This window comes from Scyliorhinus torazame, chromosome 6, assembly GCF_047496885.1.
Source record: "Scyliorhinus torazame isolate Kashiwa2021f chromosome 6, sScyTor2.1, whole genome shotgun sequence".
NCBI lineage: Eukaryota > Metazoa > Chordata > Chondrichthyes > Carcharhiniformes > Scyliorhinidae > Scyliorhinus > Scyliorhinus torazame.
Genome location: NC_092712.1, coordinates 42,454,892 through 42,477,002, shown reverse-complemented (window position 1 = coordinate 42,477,002; position 22,111 = coordinate 42,454,892). Strand labels below are relative to the sequence as shown.

General features: G+C 49.0%; 1 protein-coding gene across 2 annotated transcripts in view; it reads right to left on the bottom strand.

Moving 5' to 3' along the window:
• Positions 1-22,111, bottom strand: part of LOC140424764 (tetratricopeptide repeat protein 21B-like) — a 169,194-nt gene that overhangs the window by 65,828 nt on the left and 81,255 nt on the right. For both annotated transcript variants that reach the window (XM_072508146.1, XM_072508147.1), the window contains 5 exons: positions 20,217-20,417; positions 11,601-11,730; positions 9,896-10,053; positions 8,040-8,261; positions 3,719-3,957 (listed from right to left, as the gene is read on the bottom strand). In XM_072508146.1, coding sequence (XP_072364247.1) covers positions 3,719-3,957; positions 8,040-8,261; positions 9,896-10,053; positions 11,601-11,730; positions 20,217-20,417 — 950 coding nt within the window. The remainder of the gene's footprint in view (positions 1-3,718; positions 3,958-8,039; positions 8,262-9,895; positions 10,054-11,600; positions 11,731-20,216; positions 20,418-22,111) is intronic.

Here is a 22,111-nt window from a genome sequence, read left to right as displayed (position 1 = left end):
ACTGTATAAATATGCATGACCTCCAGTGCCCTGCCATTTCGCCAGCTGCAGCAGGAGGCCACGCATCTGACTGTAATAAAGCCACAGTTGTACCCAATCTGCATCTTTGTGTAATTGGTCGTGCATCACAGATGTTACAAGTAATAATAATCTTTATTGTCACAAGTCGGCTTACATTAAAACTGCAATGAAGTTACTGTGAAAAGCCCCTAGTCGCCACACTCTGGCACCTGTTCGGGTACACAGAGAGAATTCAGAATGTCCAATTCACCTAACAGCACGTCTTTCAGGATTTGTGGGAGGAAACCGGAGCACCCACAGGAAACCCACGCAGACGCAGGGAGAATGTGCAGACTCCGCACAGACAGTGACCCAGCGGGGAATCGAACCTGGGACCCTGGAGCTGTGAAGCAACAGTGCTAACCACTGTGCTACCATGCTGCCCACTCCAAACTACCTGCATCCACGCTTCCTCACACAATTCCTCACACTCGCGAATCCTCCCACTATGTCTGTGTGTGTTCCCAGGATGCACATCAGAGGTGGGGGTGGCCTGCTGCCTTCCACTCCTTGGTGTGCACCCTCTGGAGGGCTGTGACCTGGAGGACCCTGGCCTGCTTTTGGGTGGCACTGATATTGTTGTGACACCTCGTTCTGCCCATCTAAGGAAGGGGGGATTCAGATTGGTTGGTTACTCCCAGGCCTCAGGATGTCATCCCGTGAATCCTCCCCGCTCCGGGTGTTCATGGGCCCCTGGATTACTCCATGGGATGGAGGGGAAGCTGTAGTGAGTGGCAGAAGCCTCAACATCATCTGGCACTGATAGTCCTGAAGGCCCGCCATTGTCTGCACCATGCAGTTGAACCCCTCAGCCATGGTCCTCAGGAACTGAGCCGTTTTTGGAGTTACCCTGTCATGGATCTGACCTCTTTCTCCAGGCTTTCCACTGTGGATGCCATTCTTGCTGTGTAGGCCTGGGTGCCATGAATTGCTGGGACCATCTCCTGCGACAAGAGACTTTCAGACTCCTCCATTCTGCCTTGCAGTCACAGGAGTGTTGCTAACAACCCCTCCTGGTAGTCCCGGCTCTGCCTTTGCATCTCCAGCAACTGAGGGACAAATGTGTCCTGAGGTGCGACACCTGGCAGGAGCATGGCTGAGTGCTGGATTCCAGCAGACCTCCGACTGTCCGATCCCTGGGACGCTCCTGCCTCCACCTAATGTGCGTCAGAGGTTGTGTGGCGCTCAGCAGATAGTGAACCAGAGGCCTGCCTGCTAAGTCCACCCATTGAGGTGTGTGTCTCTGCGATGGTGGATGGTACGGGTGATAGCAATGATACTTCATCCGTGTCCTCCTCCGAGATGTCCTCCGAGGTGGTGTTGAGGGTGGGCAGTTGGTCACTGCTGGTAGACGGGCCAGGCTCTTCAGCTGATGTTCCTGCAAGTCAAGGGACATGGCTTTACTGCATGGCCTGGTCGAGGGTTTGGACGACACAGAACCTATTGGATGAGGGTACAGTGGCTCCTCACTTTTCTCTCGCAGGCCCACCTCACTCTCGGCTCAGGCCCACTTCTTCCCTGCGAGCTCCATTGCTCTCTCCTCTTATGGAATCAGGATCCTCAGCTCGGGGGTACCACCGCTCATTTTCGCACGCTCGCGGTGGTTGTGGACAAGCTTCTCCTGCATGAGCACAAATAGGGATGGTGTGACGCCTGCCGGGTCAGAGGCAATGACATCTGGCATGTCTGGTCACTGGCCTTAGCTGGGAAGGGTTCTGATGAGGAGTGCCAGGGGGTTTGAGGATGCTCGTGGGAGATCGGGTGCTCGGGCCTTTGCGAGGTCATGGCATGTGGGATCAAGGTGACATTCCAGCGGGGTGACAGGAAGGGTGGAGTGCCGAGAGGAGACAAGGAGCACCTACCCTGGCTGATGGGAGTAGGTCATTCATTTTTTTCTGCATTGCAACCCCGTCCTCTTGGTCAGACTGCTGGCACTGACCAGTGCAGCCACCTTCTCCTCGGCGGGATTTGTTGGAGGGCCTCCTGCCAGCCCGAAGGAATATTGTAGCCTGCCTCTCCTCCACGGCATCCAGTGTACGGCTGAGGGCCCCTTCCGGAAATCTAGCAGCCGGTTTCCTCGCTGACATCCTCCTGGTTTGAATGAGAGCAAGTGCTGCGGCGCTGTTTAAAAGCAATGCACCTTTCACTGAAATGCTCAGTAGACCCCTGAGGCGGGCGAATCGGACACTTCCTGAAGAAAGTCCAGAGTGATTCTCCTACCTGAACGAGGCTAGCCCCGGAGTAGTCCTCACAGCTCCAGTTGCCGATACAGGACCCTGCACTTCCGGTCGGGGGTCCGCGCATGCACACAGCGGCGGCCTGTGGCGGCCGGCCCGCGCGTCCTGGGGGACTCACACAGCAGACCACCACCAAAAAGATAGCCCCCCCCCCCCCGAGATTGCGCGCGCCCATGGATCGGTGGCCCCTGATCGATAGCCTGGCCATCTGTGAGGCCCCCTCGGTGAAGGATCGCCCCGCACCCCCCCACCAGGGGGACTGAGTCCGCAACCGCCAGGCCACGTTCCCGACGGATGAGACCATGAGAGACCCACGCCGTCGGGAATTTGGGCAATTACACTTGGTTAATCACTGCAGGGGCCTCTTGTCAATGGCCCCCTACCCGCACTGCGTAGACCACACGTGCGCGATTTGCGGCGATTCTCCGGGGACCCGCGCCAATCGCAATTTCGGCATGGAGGCTCAGAGAATCCCACCGCCTATGTTCCGAAACTCCCAGCAATGAGATTTGTTGAGTGTTTTATCTCGTTATCACGTGAAAAAAAAATGAGGCTGTTTCAGGTGCATCTGCCTTACCGAAAATGACTGGGTGAGGGAAACAAGGGAAAGTATAATTTGGGGTTTTGATGCAAAATCCACTGCTCTATCAGAGGGTCGGTGTAGACTCGAAGGGCCAAATTGCCTCCTTCTGCACTGTAGGTATTCTATGATTCTTCTATGATTCGATGTTATAGTAATGCGCACGCCTTATATTTAACCCGTCTTCTAGGTTTCATATTAACCAACCAAGAATCAGTGAAAGGCAACCTGGGCTAGTGAGTGGGCCCCAAGAGTGGCCCCTCCTTCATCTCAGTGGGCCGCAAGATTGAAACCAGACCTGTTCACTAACCATGACCCCATCAATAAGATTAAATACCGAACATTTTGTGCCATAGAATATGCTTAATCGTTCATATATTAATAGAACTGTCCTTAACTTCAAAATGATAAAACTAAAGAAACAGTTACGCTTACCTTACTTAAGGTACAAAAGTAACACCAAAAAGCGCAAGCTCCCATGTGCACCAGTGTGGTAAGCAAGACGGTATCCCAGGAGAGGGTAATTCTGCTAACTGCGTTTGTGCACCTAGAATTGGCGGGAAGTGTGGATTGAACCATAGCAGTGCTTCGATTGGATACAGAGGGAGCGCACAGCTCTCACAATTATTGTGTACATTCAGCACACACCTACCTTCAGGTGCCCTTGCTTTACGTATGTATCACTTTAATCAAACTGGTAGGAAAAATACTACACGGCCGTAAACTGGTAAAATCTGGCAACCCTGCATGTGGCAAAGGTTAACAAAACGTTAAACTCAAAACTTAGATGGGTTGGAGGTTGCCCACCCGTGTCAGAGACCCATCACGATCTTTTACATACATGTAACAGCTGATATAAAGCCTTTGGTCCTTCTGCTTGTGCAGGTAGATCTGTGCCAGCTTCTTCTGGGCTTCGATGTAATATGGCTGCTCGGGGAGGATGCTCCTGAGCATGCTGAACGCTGTGTCCACATCATCCTGGATGAGAGCCAAATCGACATTGGCGATGGTGATACGGGTTTCTTCAGGCATTCCGGCAAACTCATGGATAGCATCTTGCATCACTTTCGCAGCTTCATCCTGAAAAGGCAATTTGTACAATTAACAGGAATTGCATTGGCAACAACCCACCAAACTTACCTTGGCACTGCTACCTGAGTAGGCGTGAGAGTACAATGTCATGGGGCACCATTGCCTACAGGTTCCCGTTCAGGTCACAGGAGTAGACTATCCCTTCTCTTGAGCCTAATCTGCCATTCAATTAGATTATAGCTAATCTGTACCTTAACTCCATCTATCCGCTCTGGTTCCCTGTACACTTACCGAACAAAAGTCTATCAATGTCAGTTTTGAAACTTTCAATTGACCCCAAGCCACAACAGCTTTTCCTGGGCGACTGGTCCAGATGTCCACAATCCTTTGACAAGTACTTCCTCACATCGCTAGTGTTTACAAACATGAGCCACATCAAACAGAGGTAAGTGCATTTCAATCACTAAGTGTATTCCAGTCACTCAAGTGTGTGATTGCAATGCACTACAATGCACTTGCCGCTCTTTGATGTAGTAGATGTTTGCAAACATTGGGACTTCTGCACTTAGAGTCACTCATCCATGAAGGGAGATGAATGAATCAAGGATGCAGCTGTTTTATGGAAGCTATCAATCACAGCCCACTACTAGAAATGAATGAATGGCTTGCAGCTAATGGATCTGAGGGGCTTAAACAGAGGCACAACTGTTCTCCTTCCAGGCATGGAGAGGTTGAGCTTCCAGGTAAGTGTTACAGCTGTAATTCTTTTCACTGCCCCTGTCTGGACTGCTCTTCAGCTTCCAGACAGGGGGCTATTTTCTGGGGGTAGGGGGGTGGGTCTGGGGGTGTCTGTGGGGGAGGGGTTCCTTTAGTTATGGGGTCGTTGTGGGCATCCCTCTGGTTAGGGGGTTCTGGTGGGTCTCCCTATTAATGTGGTCTCTTGGGGGGTTCTCCCGTTTTTGGAGTCTCTGGGGTAGGTGTTCGGGGGGGTCTGGTAGTGCATTGTCGGGGGGAGCGTGGCCCTCGGATTGACTTTGGGGGCAACTCCCTTAAGGGGTTACCCCCTTGGCCCATCGCAAGGACCACTACGTCAGGCTCACGTTTGGTGAGACTTGTAATAATCCCTGCCCACGTGATTCCTGGCCCTGGGGTCAGGGGAAATCACAGATGGCCGGGATTAGGGTGCCGGGCCCGCTAAATGGATGCAAATGGGTCATTAATGGGCATTCATTTACATTGTCCAGCTGGCGCGCGGGTGTGAACCTTGTACTCGCCGCCGACAGGGTGGTCTGAGCATCGCTTTTGGATAGGTGCCTGCCGACGCCCAGTGCCGATCCCAATTTTTCGATTCTCTATCCCATCGAGAAACTCACTTCGAGCATCCCGGTACGGAGAATTCGCCACCTAGTCCCTTTTCAACATCCACTTTGTCAAGTCCCCTCGGGATCTTGTATGTTTCAATAAGATCACCTCTCATTCTTCCAACCATCAATGGATAAAGGTCCAACCTGCCCAACCTTTCCTCATAAGATAACAGCCTCCCGCGGTGTGGGACCTGAGTAACCCACGCCGGCGGGACTCGGCCGAACTCGGCGGCCACTCGGCCCGTCGGGGCCCGGAGAATCGCTGGGGGTGTCTTTCAACGGCCCCCGACCGGCGTGGCGGCGATCCCGCGGGCGCCCGAGAATCACCGCCGGAGAATAGGTAAGCCGGCGCGGGGTCGGAGAATCCCGGCCGATATATTCACATTTTCCCACATTATACTCCATCTGCCAATGTTTTGCCCACTCACTTCACCTGTCTATCCCTTTGCAGACTCTTACACCCTCTTCACAACCTGTTTTCCTGCCTATCAATAATATCATCAGCAAATTTAGCAATCATACATTTACTCCCTTATCCAAGTCATGAATAGAGATTGTAAATAGTTGAGGCCCCAGAACGGCCCCATTAATTGCGCTTTTAAAAAAATAACTCCCCATCTAAACAACTAGGCCGGAATTCTCCGGCCGTTGGGATACCCTGTTTCCTTCCCCTCCGTCTGAAGAGTCAGTGGTCACACATCACCATCGATACTGGCTGCCCCAAGGACTGTTCATTAGCTGGAGGCGGAACTCCCACCCCTCAATTGGGAGGCCAGTCTGACTGGCCAAAAGCTCTCTCGTACCGGCAATGCCGGAAGCTACAGTAGACAGAACTGGGATTGCTGTTCAGAAGATCCAAGCTGGGCTGACGAAGCAGAAACCAAGGCACCAAGCTTTCCTTTATGCAGAGAGTTTATTGCATTTGTTTAGTCTCACACCTCTCCTCCCACACATCCAGTGTCCCAGCTATCTCCAATTTATATGTCATCAAAATACTTAATTAAACAGTGCCTGAGTATCCCAATAATATTCCTAACATACCATTCACGACAAGCAGTGCCAGAGTCTATTCTCGCGGGGGCAGGAGCAGGTTAATGTTGGGGTCTCAGGTTGGCGAGGGGAGGTGAGGCCTGTGAGGGAGGGAAGTGGTTGAGGGGAGTAGTGGTATTCGTGGAGAGGCCGGGTTTGGGGGGGGAACATTTGGACAGCCTTCTTTGAGGCAATGTCCAAAGTGGTGGGGATGAGGGTGGAGTCATGCCCGAGAGTGGCGGTCTTCGGGGTCTCGAACAGCCAGATCTCTTCATGGGGAGGAGGGCCGATGCCCTTGCCTTTGCCTCCCTTATCGCCAGCTGGAGAATCCTGCTCGGCTGGCGGTCAGCAGCACCACCCAAAGCTGCAGACTGGCTGTCCGGCCTATCGGAATTTCTCCAAATGGAGAAAATTAAATTTGCCATCCGGGGGTCAGAAGAGCGCTTCCACAAAACGTGGGAGCTATTCGCTTGGTTGTTCCAAGACCTGTTTGTAGCCAACAGCCAATAAGCCAAAGAAAAAGAGAGGGTAGTCACAATACAGCAGCAGCGAGGGAAGAAGGCTCGCTAGCGGCTGGGGGTGGGAGGGGGTCAGAAAGAAAAGGGGGAGAGGGGGGCAGGGACCCAGCCAGAATCAAAAGCCTACTGGAAAACGGAAAACAGAAAACCGTAACCATTGAGAAATAACGCTAGACGACTGATGTAAATAACAGTAGCAGACTGATGTGTAAATATTTCTCTTTATTTTTTTTCTTTTGTCTTCATGTGTATGTCCACGATTATCCTTGCCCTGTATAGTGCAAAAAAGACAGAGATAGATAGATTCTCGATTATAAGGGGATCAGGGGCTACAGGGAGAAGGCAGGAGAATGGGGGTGAGAAAAATAGCAGCCATGATTGGATGGCAGAGCAGACTCGATGGGCCAAGTGTCTCCTATATCTTATGGTCTTATGGACTTATAAAATTGTCGAGAAGCTAGGGTGGGCTGGAGCTCGGCTGGAAGGCTACCTGAGGAATATTACAGCCCCCTCCCCCCCGCCCGCTTTCTGTAAAACCGCTGGTGGGGAAACATAAAATTCTGCCCAAAGACAGCACCGAAACAGGCCAATTGTCCCAATTCATCTATGCTGACTTTTGTACGAGTGCACGAGCCTCCTCCCATGGGCGGGGAAAGAACACCGCACTGACTCCCCAATGCAAAGCTATCTCTGTAACCTCCTCCAGTCCAACAGCCCTCCGACATCTCCGGCCTCCTCCAATTCTGGCCTGTTGAGCATGATCGGTTTTGATCGTTGCTCCATTGGTGCGCTGGTGGCTAGGCCTAGCCTCTAAACTCTGGGATTCCCCTTCGGCCAACCAGGGCCATCCCCACCTCTCTCCCCTCCTTTAAGGCACTTTTTAAAAACCTGCCATCCATCTCCTCTTATACTTGGCGTCAAATGTTTTGATAACTCTCCTGTGAAGAGACTTGGGACATTTTTTTAACGACACTAGAGCTGCTATATAAATGCAAATGTTGTTGTTGTTGCAGGCTGCAAGAAAAGTACTACTGCTGGGAAGCTACAAAGTGAAGTGTGAACCACTCAACCTCTGCTGCAGATTTCCGGCATTTTCTAAATTTTCTTTCCAAATTATGCCATTTGTTAGCCACAGTCGGGACTGTTTAACTATGTTAAACGTGGGATATAAATGCAAGTTAATGCAGTGATTGCGTTTGAACATTGTGGAGCACGGTACCTGTTCACCATTCGAGTGCTGCGCGGCTGCCAGCTCCAGGTACACAGAGACGCTGTCACTCACACTGACGTTGGCCGATACCAATGTCGCCCTTCCGGTGTTGCCTCTCCTCACCCCTGGCAGGGCGATCGCCATCTTCAACGTTGCTATGGCTTCTGAGGACTTGCCCATCTTCTTCAGGGCCCTGGCTTTGATCAGATGGTAGAGAGGGTGTTCTCTGACCTGCAAGGTTGAGCAAAAACGCAACTCGCACCTTCAACTAGGAACATTTACAAAAATAAATGCCCTGAGTCATGGACAAAGAGGGCCCTTATGCCTCACCACAGAATAATAATGCAAAGATCCCGTATCAGCCTCCCTGAACAGGCGCCGGAATGTGGCGACTAGGGGATTTTCACAGTAACTTCATTTGAAGCCTACTTGTGACAATAAGCGATTTTCATTTCATTTCATTTCAGATGACACAGAATTTGCAGCACAGAAATGGCCCATTTGGCCCAAATCGCTAATGTTGATGTGTATCCACCACACTCCATTCATCTAACCCTATCAGCATATCCTTATGTTCCTTTCTACTTTATGTGCTTATCTAGTATTGCCTTAAAGGCACGAATAGCATTTGTCTCAACTGTTCTCTGTGGTGTCAAGTTCCACATTCTAATGACTCTTCCAAAAGGCATTTGACTGCACTACAGACTTGTTACAGCTCATGGATGTATATATGCATAGGTCAGTGAATGCGGCAGGACAGGTTGAGAGCGCATTTAATAAAGCAGACTAGGCTTTATGAATAGGGGCATAGACTGCAAGAGAAAAGAGATTACATTAAACTTGTACTTGGTTTGTCTTCGTTGGTTCTGTGCGCCATACTTTAGGAAGGATATGAAGGCATTAGCGAGAGTGCAGAAAAGGTTCACGAGAATGGTTCCAGGAGTGAGAAACTTCAGTTATGTGGATAGATTGGGGATGTTAGGACTACTTTCCTTGGCAAAGAAAGGGCAGAAAGACGATTAGGTGGTGGTCTTCAAAATCACGAGGAGAGTCTGGACTAGAGGTTTGAGCGAAAATATTCTCTGTTTTGTTACCTGTGTGGTAGGTAACATGTGCTACTCAATCCAGTTACAGCAGAGGCTTCCGGAAGAAGGCTCAAAGTCGTACAGGAGTTTATGTAAGGTTTATTGAGTAACAGAACTTAACAACTACGTGAGTTCTTACTTTAAGAACTATACTAGTAGAAAGGTTACAACAACTAGGCCTGACCGCACTCGCAGACCTGAGCTAAATCTCTGCTTCTGCTCTCCTCACAGTCTAATCAGCCAAAGAGACCGGAGGGCTGCTTGCTTCTCCTTTTATACCCGCCAGTGCTGCCCCCTAGTGATCTTTCCATTTCCCATCAACCCCTTCTGTACCTACCCATGTAAAGATCACTACATTCCCATTGGTGGAAGGATTGGGAATCAAAGGACACAGATATAAGGCAATTGGGAAAAGCAGCATTGGAGACATGAGGAGAAACCTTTTTCACACAGCGAGTGGCTAGGGTCAGGAATGCGCAGCCTGAGAGTGTGGTGGAGGCAGATTCAACCGGGGCTTTCAAGAGGGGATTGGATTATTACCTGAAGGGGAAGAATACACGGGGCTATGGAGCGAAGGTGAGGGAGTGGCAATAGGTGCATTGCTCATTTCAGGAGCCGATGCAGACATGATGGACCAAAACGGCCTCCTTTTGCGTTGTAATAACTCTGTGATCTCTGTGATTCTGCATAAAACGCAAATACTTTTTTTTATCTATCCTTTTTTTTCCAATTAAGGCAGAAATGTTGGATGTGGTCATGGACCAGTGAGGTGGCTCTCACCTGGAAGTTGTAGCTGAGGCCCATTTCCAGAGAATGGGAGCATTCTTCAAAATTGCATTGGGTCAGGTATATCTGAGCCATAAGCAGGTGGCCATCAGAATAACTGGGGTCCAGCTGGAGATACTGCTGCAGGGCGGTCTGAGCTGTGTTCAAGTTTCCTGCACAAGACGAAGAACAGGTTACGTGAAATCTGCTCACGGCATCCATTTTTCTTTATCCCTCTCATTCCCAAAGCATAAGCTGTAGGTTTTGCACAATGTTGAGGCAAGTTCCTGGTAGTATTTGTATATTTAACATAAGCACGATGAAGCAGGGATTGGGTGGAGTGAGCTGACAGCTGTCCCTTCATGTATGGAGTCTTGGTTTCAACTCCTATGGCCCTATACAAAATGAGTTCAGACAGTCTCAATCCATTTCCTCATGGGAACAACATTTAACATGATGTGGCACTACTAGGAAACTACTTGGGGATCAGGGGTTATGGGGATAAGGCAGGAGAATGGGGATGAGGAAAATATCAGCCATGATTGAATGGCGGGGCAGACTCGATGGGCCGAGTGGCCTAATTCTGTTCCTATGTCTTATGGTCTTATATAGAAACAAGAATGGGCCATTCAGCTTCTCCACCATTCAACCAGCTCATGACTGATCTGTACCTCAACTCATTCACCGACTCCACTTCCATACCCTCAATACAATTGCCCACCAAGAATCTAACGATTAGAGTCGTGAAGCGCCAATTGTTCCCAGCATTCGTACCCTTTTTTGGAGGTGAATTTCACATTTCTACTACCCTTTGTTTGAAGAAATATTTCATGATTTCCCTCCTAAATGGCTGGGCTCTAATTTTAACATTATGCTCCCTTTCTTCTAGATTTCCTCGCCAAAGGACACAGTTTGCCTGCATAAAGAACAACGAACAAAGAAAAGCACAGCACAGAAACAGACCCTTCGGCCCTCCAATCCGGTGCCGATCTACCCTATTGAGTCCTTGTAACATTTTTGGCGGCTCAAACCCTGTGTTGGAGGGTATCATCTAACCTGCAAAAATGGCTGCTGAAAAGAGGGACAAAAGAAAAGCAGATACAAAAGGACTTAAAAGCTTCTCTACCTTACAAGGCTCCAGTTGCTAAGCAACCACTGCTAGATTTATTCTTCAAGCAATAGCTCTCTCTAAGCACAATAGAAACATAATTGGAACTTAACCAACCCCCACTTTTGTTCTTTGTTCGCACATACAAACACCTTTGTCCAGCATGAATCTAACTGTAGGTTTTGCGCTTCCATGCACAGATACATGAATTTAAACTCACTTAAAACCATACCTTATTTGTAATGTTCACCGATACAAATATAAATCCCTTAAAACTACCTTCATTTTGCTAACACTGGACAGTTCATTCTTAATGACACCTAGGGGCTGGTTTAGCACAGTGGGCTAAATAGCTGGCTTTCAAAGCAGACCAAGGCAGGCCAGCAGCGCGGGTTCAATTCCCGTACCAGCCTCCCTGAGCAGTCGCCGAACGTGGCGACTAGGAGCTTTTCACAGTAACTTCATTTGAAGCCTACTTGTGACAATAAGCGATTTTCATTTCATCAGGGTCAACATGAATGGATAATAAATGTGTTTTTGCCCATTGCGTGAGTACAAATTAAGAAATAAAATAAACAAGTCTATCCATGGCTATTACCAAAATCATCTTACCTGACATGTATCTAATTTTGGCCACATAGTACAGAAGTTTCCTAATCCCAGGGGCTGCCTTAACCAGTGGCTCCAGAATCATTGCAGACTGCCTCAATAGAGGAGAGAGGGGTTGGCCTAGCAGCATAGACTGAAGGGAAGAATCGCAAAATAACATACAAGAGTTAAGGGTAGTCAGCAGTCGAAACATTTGCATTCTCGATTCTGTCATTGTCAAAGTATGAATCTAAAATGAGATCGCAAAATTAGATTTGGCTCCAACTGTATAGGGTAGGTTTCTCCAAACATTTTGAACTGTGGAACCCCTTGTGAACACCCAGAAGGATCGGGGAACCCCAAACATTTTCATATTGTCGACACCCCTTTTTTTGCCACGGAATAGGTGCGAACACAGATAACAAATGTAAAGAAGTTTTTCCAGTTATATCTATGCATATATTTGGAATTAGAAAGAGACTTACTGTCACAAATACATTTGCCAGCTACACTGTCCCCTCACGTGATACGTCTGCTTGCTCAAAGGACCACTCGGTCACTCGGAGCCCCCACAAAGCACATTCATTCCGAGGCCTGCCTGCCCATCCGCTCCAAGGCCCACCCACTTCAAGGAATGCCCCCTCACTCCGAGGACCACCCTCTCGTTCCGAGGACCACTCACTCGCTCTGAGGCCCACCTGATCACTCCGAGGCCCTCTCGCTCTGTGATCGCCCGCTCGTTCTGAGGCCATCTCCTCCTCTCGAGGTTCACTCGAACCGAGGACCGCCCGCTCTGATGACCACCCACCCGCTCTGAGGCCCACTCACCTGCTCGGAGGCTCGCTCACTCTGAGGTTCGCCTGCCTGCTGTGATGCTCCCTCTCTCCGAGGCCCTCTTGCATCGAGGATTGTCTGGCTGCGCCGAGGACCAGCTGCCCACTCCGAGGATCAACACCCACCTTAGTAACTTAGTGTCTGATTGGCTGAAGCTGCCCCCACCCTAATTGCTCAAAGGCAGTTATCTGTCAGTCACCTGAAGCCTGCTTAGTGGCACAAGGGTGTACATTGTATTCTTCTGTTTGAAGCTTAAGTAGTGTGAGTTACCCTGGTTAGCTGAGTTCTGTATAAAAGACAGACAGAAAGCGCACTCAGTAAGCTTTGCGCAGGTGAAGGAGACACATCCTGAGTGAGTGAGACACATCCAGAGTGGGAATTGGAACTTGGTAATTTGGTGCAGTGAGGTAATTTGGTGCAGAGTGGGAGAAGGTGCTTTTCCCCTACCGTTTTGTTCTCTTTCTTCTGGCCTGTAACTGTTAATCTGCAGGGAGAGAACCAGACAGCATCCTGGGAAGGTAAGTGATTTTAATTTTATTTTTATTACCTTTTCAAATTGTGTGTGTGTGTGTGTGGGGGGGGGGGGGGGGGCGGACTGTAAGTGACATCACAGTAAAGCTGTGACCTGATTGGCTGGTTGGGAATGTGTTAAATTTGAAAAAAAATAATATTGCAAAAAATAAATCTAATTGATTAACTAGATAGTGTAACTAAACCTGAGGGCAGAGGTCGGTATTTAGCATTTAATTTTACAGTAAAAATCATCTAGCGTCAGGGCCATATAGTTAATTGTAACTCAATCTACCAATAATTCAAGTGTTTATTTTAAATTAATTAACTAGTGCTTAAATGTCACTCAGCGGGGTGCAGTGCTCCAACTGTGAGATGTGGCAGATCTGTGACGCTTCCAGTGTTCCGGTCGACTACATCTGCAGTAAGTGTAACCAATGGCAGCTCCTCACAGACCGCATGGTTCGGTTGGAGCAGCAATTGGATGCACTTAGGAGCATGCAGGTGGTGGAAAGCATCATAGATAGGAATTATAGAGATGTGGTCACACCCAAGGTGCAGGCAGAGAGATGGGTGACTACCAGAAGGGACAGGCAGTCAGTGCAGGAATCCCCTGTGGTTGTCCCCGTCTCGAACAGGTATATCGCTTTGGATACTGTTGGGAGGAATAGCCTATCAGGGGAAAACAGCAGCAGCCAGAGCAGTGGCACCACGGGTGGCTCTGATGTTCAGCAGGGAGGGTCAAAGCACAGAAGAGCAATAGTCATAGGGGATTCTATAGTCAGGGGCACAGATAGGTGCTTCTGTGGATGTGAAAGAGACTCCAGGATGGTATGTTGCCTCCCTGGTGCCAGGGTCCAGGATGTCTCAGAACAGGTAGCGGGCACCCTGAAGGGGAAGAGCAAACAGGCAGAGGTTGTTGTACATATGGGTACTAATGACATAGGCAGGAAGGGGCATGAGGTCCTGCAGCAGGAGTTCAGGGAGCTAGGCAGAAAGTTAAAAGACAGGACCTCTAGGGTTATAATCTCGGGATTACTCCCTGTGTCACGTTCCAGTGAGGCTAGAAATAGGAAGATAGAGCAGCTAAACACATGGCTAAACAGCTGGTGTAGGAGGGAGGGTTTCCGTTATCTGGACCACTGGGAGCTCTTCCGGGGCAGTTGTGACCTGTATAAGAAGGACGGGTTGCATCTAAACTGGAGAGGCATAAATATCCTGTCCGTGAGGTTTGCTAGTGTCACACGGGAGGGTTTAAACTAGTATGGCAGGGGGGTGGGTACTGGAGCAATAGGTCAGAAGGTGAAAGAATTGAGGGAGAACTAGGGAATAGGGCCAGTATGGCTCTGAGGAAGAGCAAACAGGAAGATGTCGCTGAAAACAGCAGGACAGGTGACCTGAAGTGCATATGTTTTAACGCAAGAAGTATTACGGGTAAGGCAGGTGAACTTAGAGCTTGGATTAGGACTTGGAACTATGATGTTGTTGCCATTACAGAGACCTGGTTGAGGGAAGGGCAGGATTGGCAGCTAAACGTTCCAGGATTTAGATGTTTCAGGCGGGATAGAGGGGGATGTAAAAGGGGTGGAGGAGTTGCGCTACTGGTTAGGGAGAATATCACAGCTGTACTATGGGAGGACACCTCAGAGGGCAGCGAGGCTATATGGGTAGAGATCAGGAATAAGAAGGGTGCAGTCACAATGTTGGGGTTTTACTACAGGCCACCCAACAGCCAGCGGGAGATAGAGGTGCAGATAGGTAGACAGATTTTGGAAAGGAGTAAAAGCAACAGGGTTGTTGTGATGGGAGACTTTAACTTCCCCAATATTGACTGGGACTCACTTAGTGCTCGGGGCTTGGATGGGGCAGAGTTTGTAAGGAGCATCCAGGAGGGCTTCTTAAAACAATGTGTAGATAGCCCAACTAGGGAAGGGGCTATACTGAACCTGGTATTGGGGAATGAACACGGCCAGATGGTAGAAGTTTCAGTAGGGGAGCATTTCGGGAACAGTGACCACAATTCAGTAAGTTTTAAAGTGCTGGTGGACAAGGATAAGAGTGGTCCTCGGGTGAATGTGCTAAATTGGGGGAAGTCTAATTATAACAATATTAGGCAGGAACTGAAGAACCTAGATTGGGGGCAGATGTTTGAGGGTAAATCAACATCTGACATGTGGGAGGGAGGCTTTCAAATGTCAGTTGAAAGGAATTCAGGATCGGCATGTTCCTGTGCGGAAGAAGGATAAATATGGCAAATTTCGGGAACCTTGGATAACGAGAGATATTGTAGACCTCGTCAAAAAGAAAAAGGAAGCATTTGTCAGGGCTAGAAAGCTGAGAATTGATGAAGCCTGTGCGGAATATAAGGAAAGTAGGAAGGAACGTAAGCAAGGAGTCAGGAGGGCTAAAAGGGGTCACGAAAAGTCATTGGCAAATATAGTTATAGAAAATCCCATGGCTTTTTACACGTACATAAAAAGCAAGAGGGTAGCCAGGGAAAGGGTGGGCCCACTGAAAGACAGGTGAGGGAATCTATGTGTGGAGCCAGAGGAAATGGGCGAGGTACTAAATGAATACTTTGCATCAGTATTCACCAAAGAGAAGGAATTGGTGGATGTGGAGAAGGGTGTGTAGAGCCTGGGTCACATTGAGATCCAAAAAGACGAGGTGTTGGGCATCTTGAAAAATATTAAGGTAGGTAAGTCCCCAGGGCCTGATGGGATCTACCCCAGAATACTGAAGGAGGCTAGAGAGGAAATTGCTGAGGCCTTGACAGAAATCTTTGGATCCTCACTGTCTTCAGGTGATGTTTCGGAGGACTGGAGGATAGCCAATGTTGTTCCTTTGGTTCAGAAGGGGAGCAAGGATAATCCAGAAAACTACAGGCCGGTGAGCCTTACGTCAGTGGTAGGGAAATTACTGGAGAGAATTCTTCGAGACATGATCTACTCCCATTTGGAAGCAAATGGACGTATTAGTGAGAGGCAGCACCGTTTTGTGAAGGGGCGGTCGTGTCTCACTAACTTGATAGAGTTTTTTGAGGAGGTCACAAAGATGATTGATGCAGGTAGGGCAGTGGATATTGTCTATATGGACTTCAGTAAGGCCTTTTACAAGGTCCCTCATGGCAGACTGGTACAAAAGGTGAAGTCACACGGGATCAGGGGTGAGCTGGCAAGATGGATACAGAACTGGCTAGGTCATAGAAGGCAGAGAGTAGCAATGGAAGGGTGCTTTTCTGATTGGAGGGCTGTGGCGAGTGGTGTTCCGCAAGGATCAGTGCTGGGACCTTTGCTGTTCGTAGTACATATAAATGATTTGGAGGAAAATGTAACTGGTCTGATTAGTAAGTTTGCGGATGACACAAAGGTTGGTGGAATTGCGGATAGCGATGAGGACTGTCAGAGGATTCAGCAGGATTTAGATCGTTTGGAGACTTGGGCGGAGAGATGGCAGATGGGGTTTAATCCGGACAAATGTGAGGTAATGCATTTTGGAAGGTCTAATGCAGGTAGGGAATATACAGTGAATGGTAGAACCCTCAAGAGTATTGACAGTCAGAGAGATCTAGGTGTACAGGTCCACAGGTCACTGAAAGGGGCAACACAGATGGAGAAGGTAGTCAAGAAGGCATGCGGCATGCTAGCCTTCATTAGCCGGGGCATTGAGTATAAAAATTGGCAAGTCATGTTGCAGCTGCATAGAACCTTAGTTAGGCCACACTTGGAGTATAGAGTTCAATTCTGGTCGCCAGACTACCAGAAGGATGTGGAGGCTTTAGAGAGGGTGCAGAAGAGATTTACCAGGATGTTGCCTGGTATGGAGGGCATTAGCTATGAGGAGCGGTTGAATAAACTCGGTTTGTTCTCACTGGAACGACGGAGGTTGAAGGGCAACCTGATAGAGGTCTACAAAATTATGATGGGCATAGACTGTGTGGATAGTCAGAGTCTTTTTCCCAGGGTAGAGGGGTGAATTACTAGGGGGCATAGGTTTGAGGTACGGGGGCCACGGTTTAGAGGAGACGTACGGGGCAAGTTTTTTACACAGAGGGTAGTGGGTGTCTGGAACCCGCTGCCGGAGGAGGTGGTGGAAGCAGGGACGATAGTGACGTTTAAGGGACATCTTGACAAGTACATGAATAGGATGGGAATAGAGGGATACGGACCCCGGAAGTGCAGAAGATTTTAGTTTAGACGGGCAGCATGGTCGGCACAGGCTTGGAGGGCCGAAGGGCCTGTTCCCGTGCTGTACTTGTCTTTGTTCGTTGTTCTTTGTTCTCTGAGGACCACCGGACTGCTGCGAGGACCACCCGCCCCGCTCCGAGGATCACCCGCCTGTGCCGATGACCGGCAGCCTGCTGCGAAGATCGGCAGTCCCACTTTGAGGATCTCCCGCTTGATCAGAGACCCATCTACTTTGACGCCCGCATGCCCTCTCCCAGGCCTGCCTGCCCGTCCTGAGGCCCGCTCGCTCCGACGTCCACCCGCTTCGAAGCCCACCCACTCCAAGGACCCCCCCCCCTGTCCTTCTGAGGCCTGCCTGCCCGCCTACTCCGAGGTCCGCTCACACCGTGTAACTCACACTTGCTCCGAGGGTCCATTGCGCCACTTGTCTTCTGCACGCTCTTCACTGCTGATTGTTGGCTTTTCTGCCCAGCAACAGTGAGATCGAAGAAATCAAATGAACCTATTTGTTTTCTCTAATTAGTCTTTTCAAACTTTGCGCATTCAAACCGGCATTTGTCAGTCACGTGACGGCCGCCAGTTTCACGGGCCCCTGGAGAACCTTCCCAGACCCCCAAGTTATTATCCAAACGGAAAGTAGATTCAAAATGAGTCTAGACAGAGGGATCTGGGAGTTTTTGTTCATGGATTGCAGAAAGTCGGTGTGTAGGTACAGCATGTAATTAAAAAAGTAATTGGAATGTTAGCATTTATTGCAAAAGGACTGGAATATTAAAGTAGGGAAATGTTGTTGCAATTGTTGGGTGTTTGTGAGATCACATCTGGAGTATTGTGTCTAGTTTTGTCTGCTTATTTGAGGAAGGATGTGGTGGCATCGGAGGCAGTTCAGAGAATCATTAAATGGTTTCAAGAAGGAAATAGATATAATTCAGACTTTTAAAAAGTGGGTTAAAGGGATATGGGGAACAGGCGGGGCGGTGAATTTGAGACCAGGAAGAGATCAGCCATGACCTGATTGAATGGTGGAGCAGGCTCGAAGGGCTGAATTGCCTACGTCTGCTCCTAATTCCTACTTTCCTACGTTGAGTACATAAACCGAAGCTGGTACTCTAGTGTAGTACTGAGGGAATGCTGCACCGTCGGCTGTCGCTAATAGGAGATCAGAGTTTGGGTGGATGTCAAAGATCCCATGTCACTGTTCTGAAGAAAATCCGAGGCATTATTCTCCTGGTTATTTATCCCTCAAACTGCACCAGAAAATAACAGCTTGTCTCGTTATTATCATATCGGTCGTGACTTTCCGACTGCTCGCCTGCGGGCATTGCATGGGCGGGATAGAAAATGTGTAGAGCAGCCTAGAGTCAATGGGACAGTCGGGGTGGTCATTGAGGGGCGGGGGGGGAGGCGGATTGTGTGCGGTGGGGGTGGTCGGTCGGGTCCGGGGCTTAATGGTGGCTGAGGAGGTCAGGGGTACTTACGGGTAGTAGTCAGGGGGCTGGAGGGTCGTCAAGGAATTGTGGGGGGGGAGTGTGGGGGAAATTTTCAGGGTCCAGTAGTGGGTCGGGGTAGTCAGTACTATAGTTACCAGGAGTTATAACTGGTATTAATCCTTCTACTTTTTCTTGGGTAACTATCCTGCTAATTGAGTCCGAAGACTTGAACTTCAAATCGGAGTTTCAGAGGATTCCAGATGCAGGGTATTTGCCTCGTGGAAGTTGACGCCTCCCAGGAAATTCCCATGCAGTGCTTGTGTCGGGGCTTCCAAAGGATCACCTGGTGGTTCCTCCAGATTACCTCTCGGGTGTGACCCTCCAGAAAATGAAAGATCCGGGCCTATGATTTATGTCTGCAGCCAGTGCTAACGCTCTAGTCTCTGGCTGCTACATTTGAAGAGTACAGAATGTACTGATTAAATTGATTCGACCAACTCTCTGCTCACCCAGGTGACCTGAACATGCCCGCTTGCAATCTTCCCACACATGCAGTTTGCAATGGCTCCAAATTTGATATAATCGGCGAACCGTGATCGAACATCAGTGCACCCTCTGGAGCAGCAGGGTATCTGTGGCAGCAACTCATGGATTTGTGCATTTAACTATAAATGCACGGACGCCGCATTGGCCGTCCGATTGGTCCTGTTTTAATGGTTAGTGCCGCTGGCCTCAGCTTTATTTCTGTCCTAAAAATATAATGGATTGGATGCGGTTCATGTTGAGAAACAAGGTTGAATAGATCAATGGTCTTTTCTCAGTCCAAACTCTTCCTTCTTCGCAATGGCATCCAATGTTAGAATCTTACTTAAAATAAAGAGTGGACTAACCCTACTGGAGAATGAGCACTAACAGCTGAGCACGAATTGAGGAAAGAAAGACTTCCATTTCTATAGTCCTTTTCATGACCACTGGACATCTCAAGGTGCTTTACAGACAATGAAGTACTTTTGAAGTGTAGTCATTGTTGTAATGTAGGAAACACAGTGGCCAACGTGCACACTGTAAACTCTCACAGACAGCAATGTGATAGTAGCCAGATAATCTGTTTCTTTGTGATGTTGATTAAAGTATAAATGTTGGCCAGACTCCTGGTCTTCTTCATGGGATCTTTTACATCCACTTAAATGGCAGAGAGGGCCCCCGTTTAACATCTCATCTGAAAGAATTATTAGCAACTACTTGCGATTATCTTGAACAACACCTTGGTTTTGAAATTCTCATCTTTGTCTTTACATGCCTTCATGGCCTTGGGCCTTCCGATCTCTGTAATCTTCTCCAGCTCGACAACGCAATGAGATCTCTGTGCCCCTCCGATTCTGCCCTCGTGGACATCTCTCATTTAAATTGCTCCACGATTGGCAGCCCAGCCACCAGCTACCTGGGCCCAAAGCTCTGGAATTCCCCCCTCCCCTAAACCTCGCCAACTTTCTATCTCTCTCCTTCTTTTGGACATCCCTGAAAACCTACCTCTTAGTTCACGCTTTTGGTCCCCCCCCCCCAACCCCCCCCCCCCCACCCCCCCCACCCCCAACCCCCCCCCCCACCTCTCCTTGTGCTCGACAACTTGCTCCGTTAAAGGTGATGCATAAATGCAAGTTGTTGTTGTTGGTACTCACCTGGTCAGGGCAGAGGGCCAAGAGTTTCTTTACAATATCAAGCAGGAATTCAGGGTTGAGCTTCTCATAGTACTCCAAGCCAAGAGGGAGGTCCTCTAACAAGCTGAAGTGGATGTCTAAAGCTCGGTTCAGAAGCTTGATGATGATCTTTGGCTCTTTGCCTTTATCGACAGCTAACACTGCTTGAAGATAGGCCAGCTCCTTCAAGAGAATACAGTCTTAATTTCAGCTAAATTGAGCAAAGGAGTGAGACAATGAGGCCCTTAAAATCCACCGGATGTCGTGGCATGCCCCCGCCCTCCCCATCCCGGTGCACTTCCAGTAAGGGGGTGCAGTGGAAGGACCAGAAAATTAGGCTCGGACCCCAACCAGCCTTGCTGATGTCTTTCCAGCAAGGGGGAGGGGGCAAAACCTCTCTCCCTCGTGGGCACGGCTACTTACTTCGCCCTGGGTTATGCCAGGCGGCTGGCATGAAGAGTGGCCTGGGGATACTCTGAGGGAAACAGCGGTCCGAGGCGGGTGTTCAGCCCATTGAGAAAATGGTGCTGGGGCAGAGCTGCCAACTGGAGAGCGAACAGTTGCCGAAGCTGGATTACCTGCACCTCTCTCTTGTCAGCGGAAGAGATGGGTCCATAGCGGTGCGGTTGCTCACAGTGAAATTGAGAAAACATCTCCAGTGGGGCCAGGAGCAGATATAACTGGAGGCTGCACCCCATCACTGGGGGCCAGGGTTAGGGGAGAGAAAGCCTGTGGATTTTAGGACCCTAAATATCATTGGTCCAGACTTTGTGGTTTGCAGCAAAGGAACAGCGCTCGCCATTCACCTCACTGAGATCAAGAATGAAACTCCACATTTGTAAAACAAAAGCTTTTCAGGGCCAGAGATGTTGTTCAGCAATAACAATCACGTAGTTAAAAATAGCTGCCTAACTTTTTTGACTGTCTTTAGTGCGCAGGTGCCACAAGTTCATGCCATTACAGTCATTTCAGCATCAAGTCCACCGAAGAGGACTGCAATAGTGCAACAGTAACTTCTGGAATTGCACATTTAATTGCGAACGTATGACTGCAGAGATTGCTGAGCAATTTATCTTGTTGCAACAGAGAGCTCTGCTCGCCTCAGCTTTATTCCTGCCGCATATATCTGGCCCCAAATAATGCTCACCTCTGCACAAAAAAATAATTTGGGCATTTCAGAGCCACGGAGGCCGAAGTCCCTGCACCAGAATTCCTTTTATTTACAAAACCAACAGCCGGACAACCAGGTGCATTCAGCTTGCTGGCTACACTGGGAGTGCAGAGCATCTGACACTCCCTGTTATATATTGTCTCTGTATGATTGGACCACTAATCAGGGAACTCATATTCTAATTGGCCAATCTCAAAGGCCTGGCTTAAGTCATTACACTTTGTAACAGACATTTCATCCAAAAATACTCATGTATTAAGGCTCTTCTCTGTTTTTGTATTAACTATTTGTGATGAATGCAAATTGAAAATTATATTAGCGTAAGGAGCTGCTGGGGTGGGGTGGGGGGGGGGGGGGGGTGGGGGGGGGGGCGCGGGTATATGACTCAATCTACTTTGAAAAATCATAAGAATTCTTTTACAAGGCAATCGCGTTTAGATAGCAAAATATATATTTTAGTCCAGTCACGTCAGGCTAAATGTGATTCTACTGCCAGGAAACCCAAACAGATCACAGATCACAAAATCCCTACAGTGCAGAAGGAGGCCATTCAGCCCATCGAGTCTGGACCGCCCCTCAGAAAGAGCATCCTACCTAGGTCCACACCCCCACCCTATCCCTGTAATCCCGACATTAGGGGGCAATTTAGCATGACCAGTCCACCAAACCTCACATCTTTGGACTGTGGGAGGAAACCGGAGGAAGC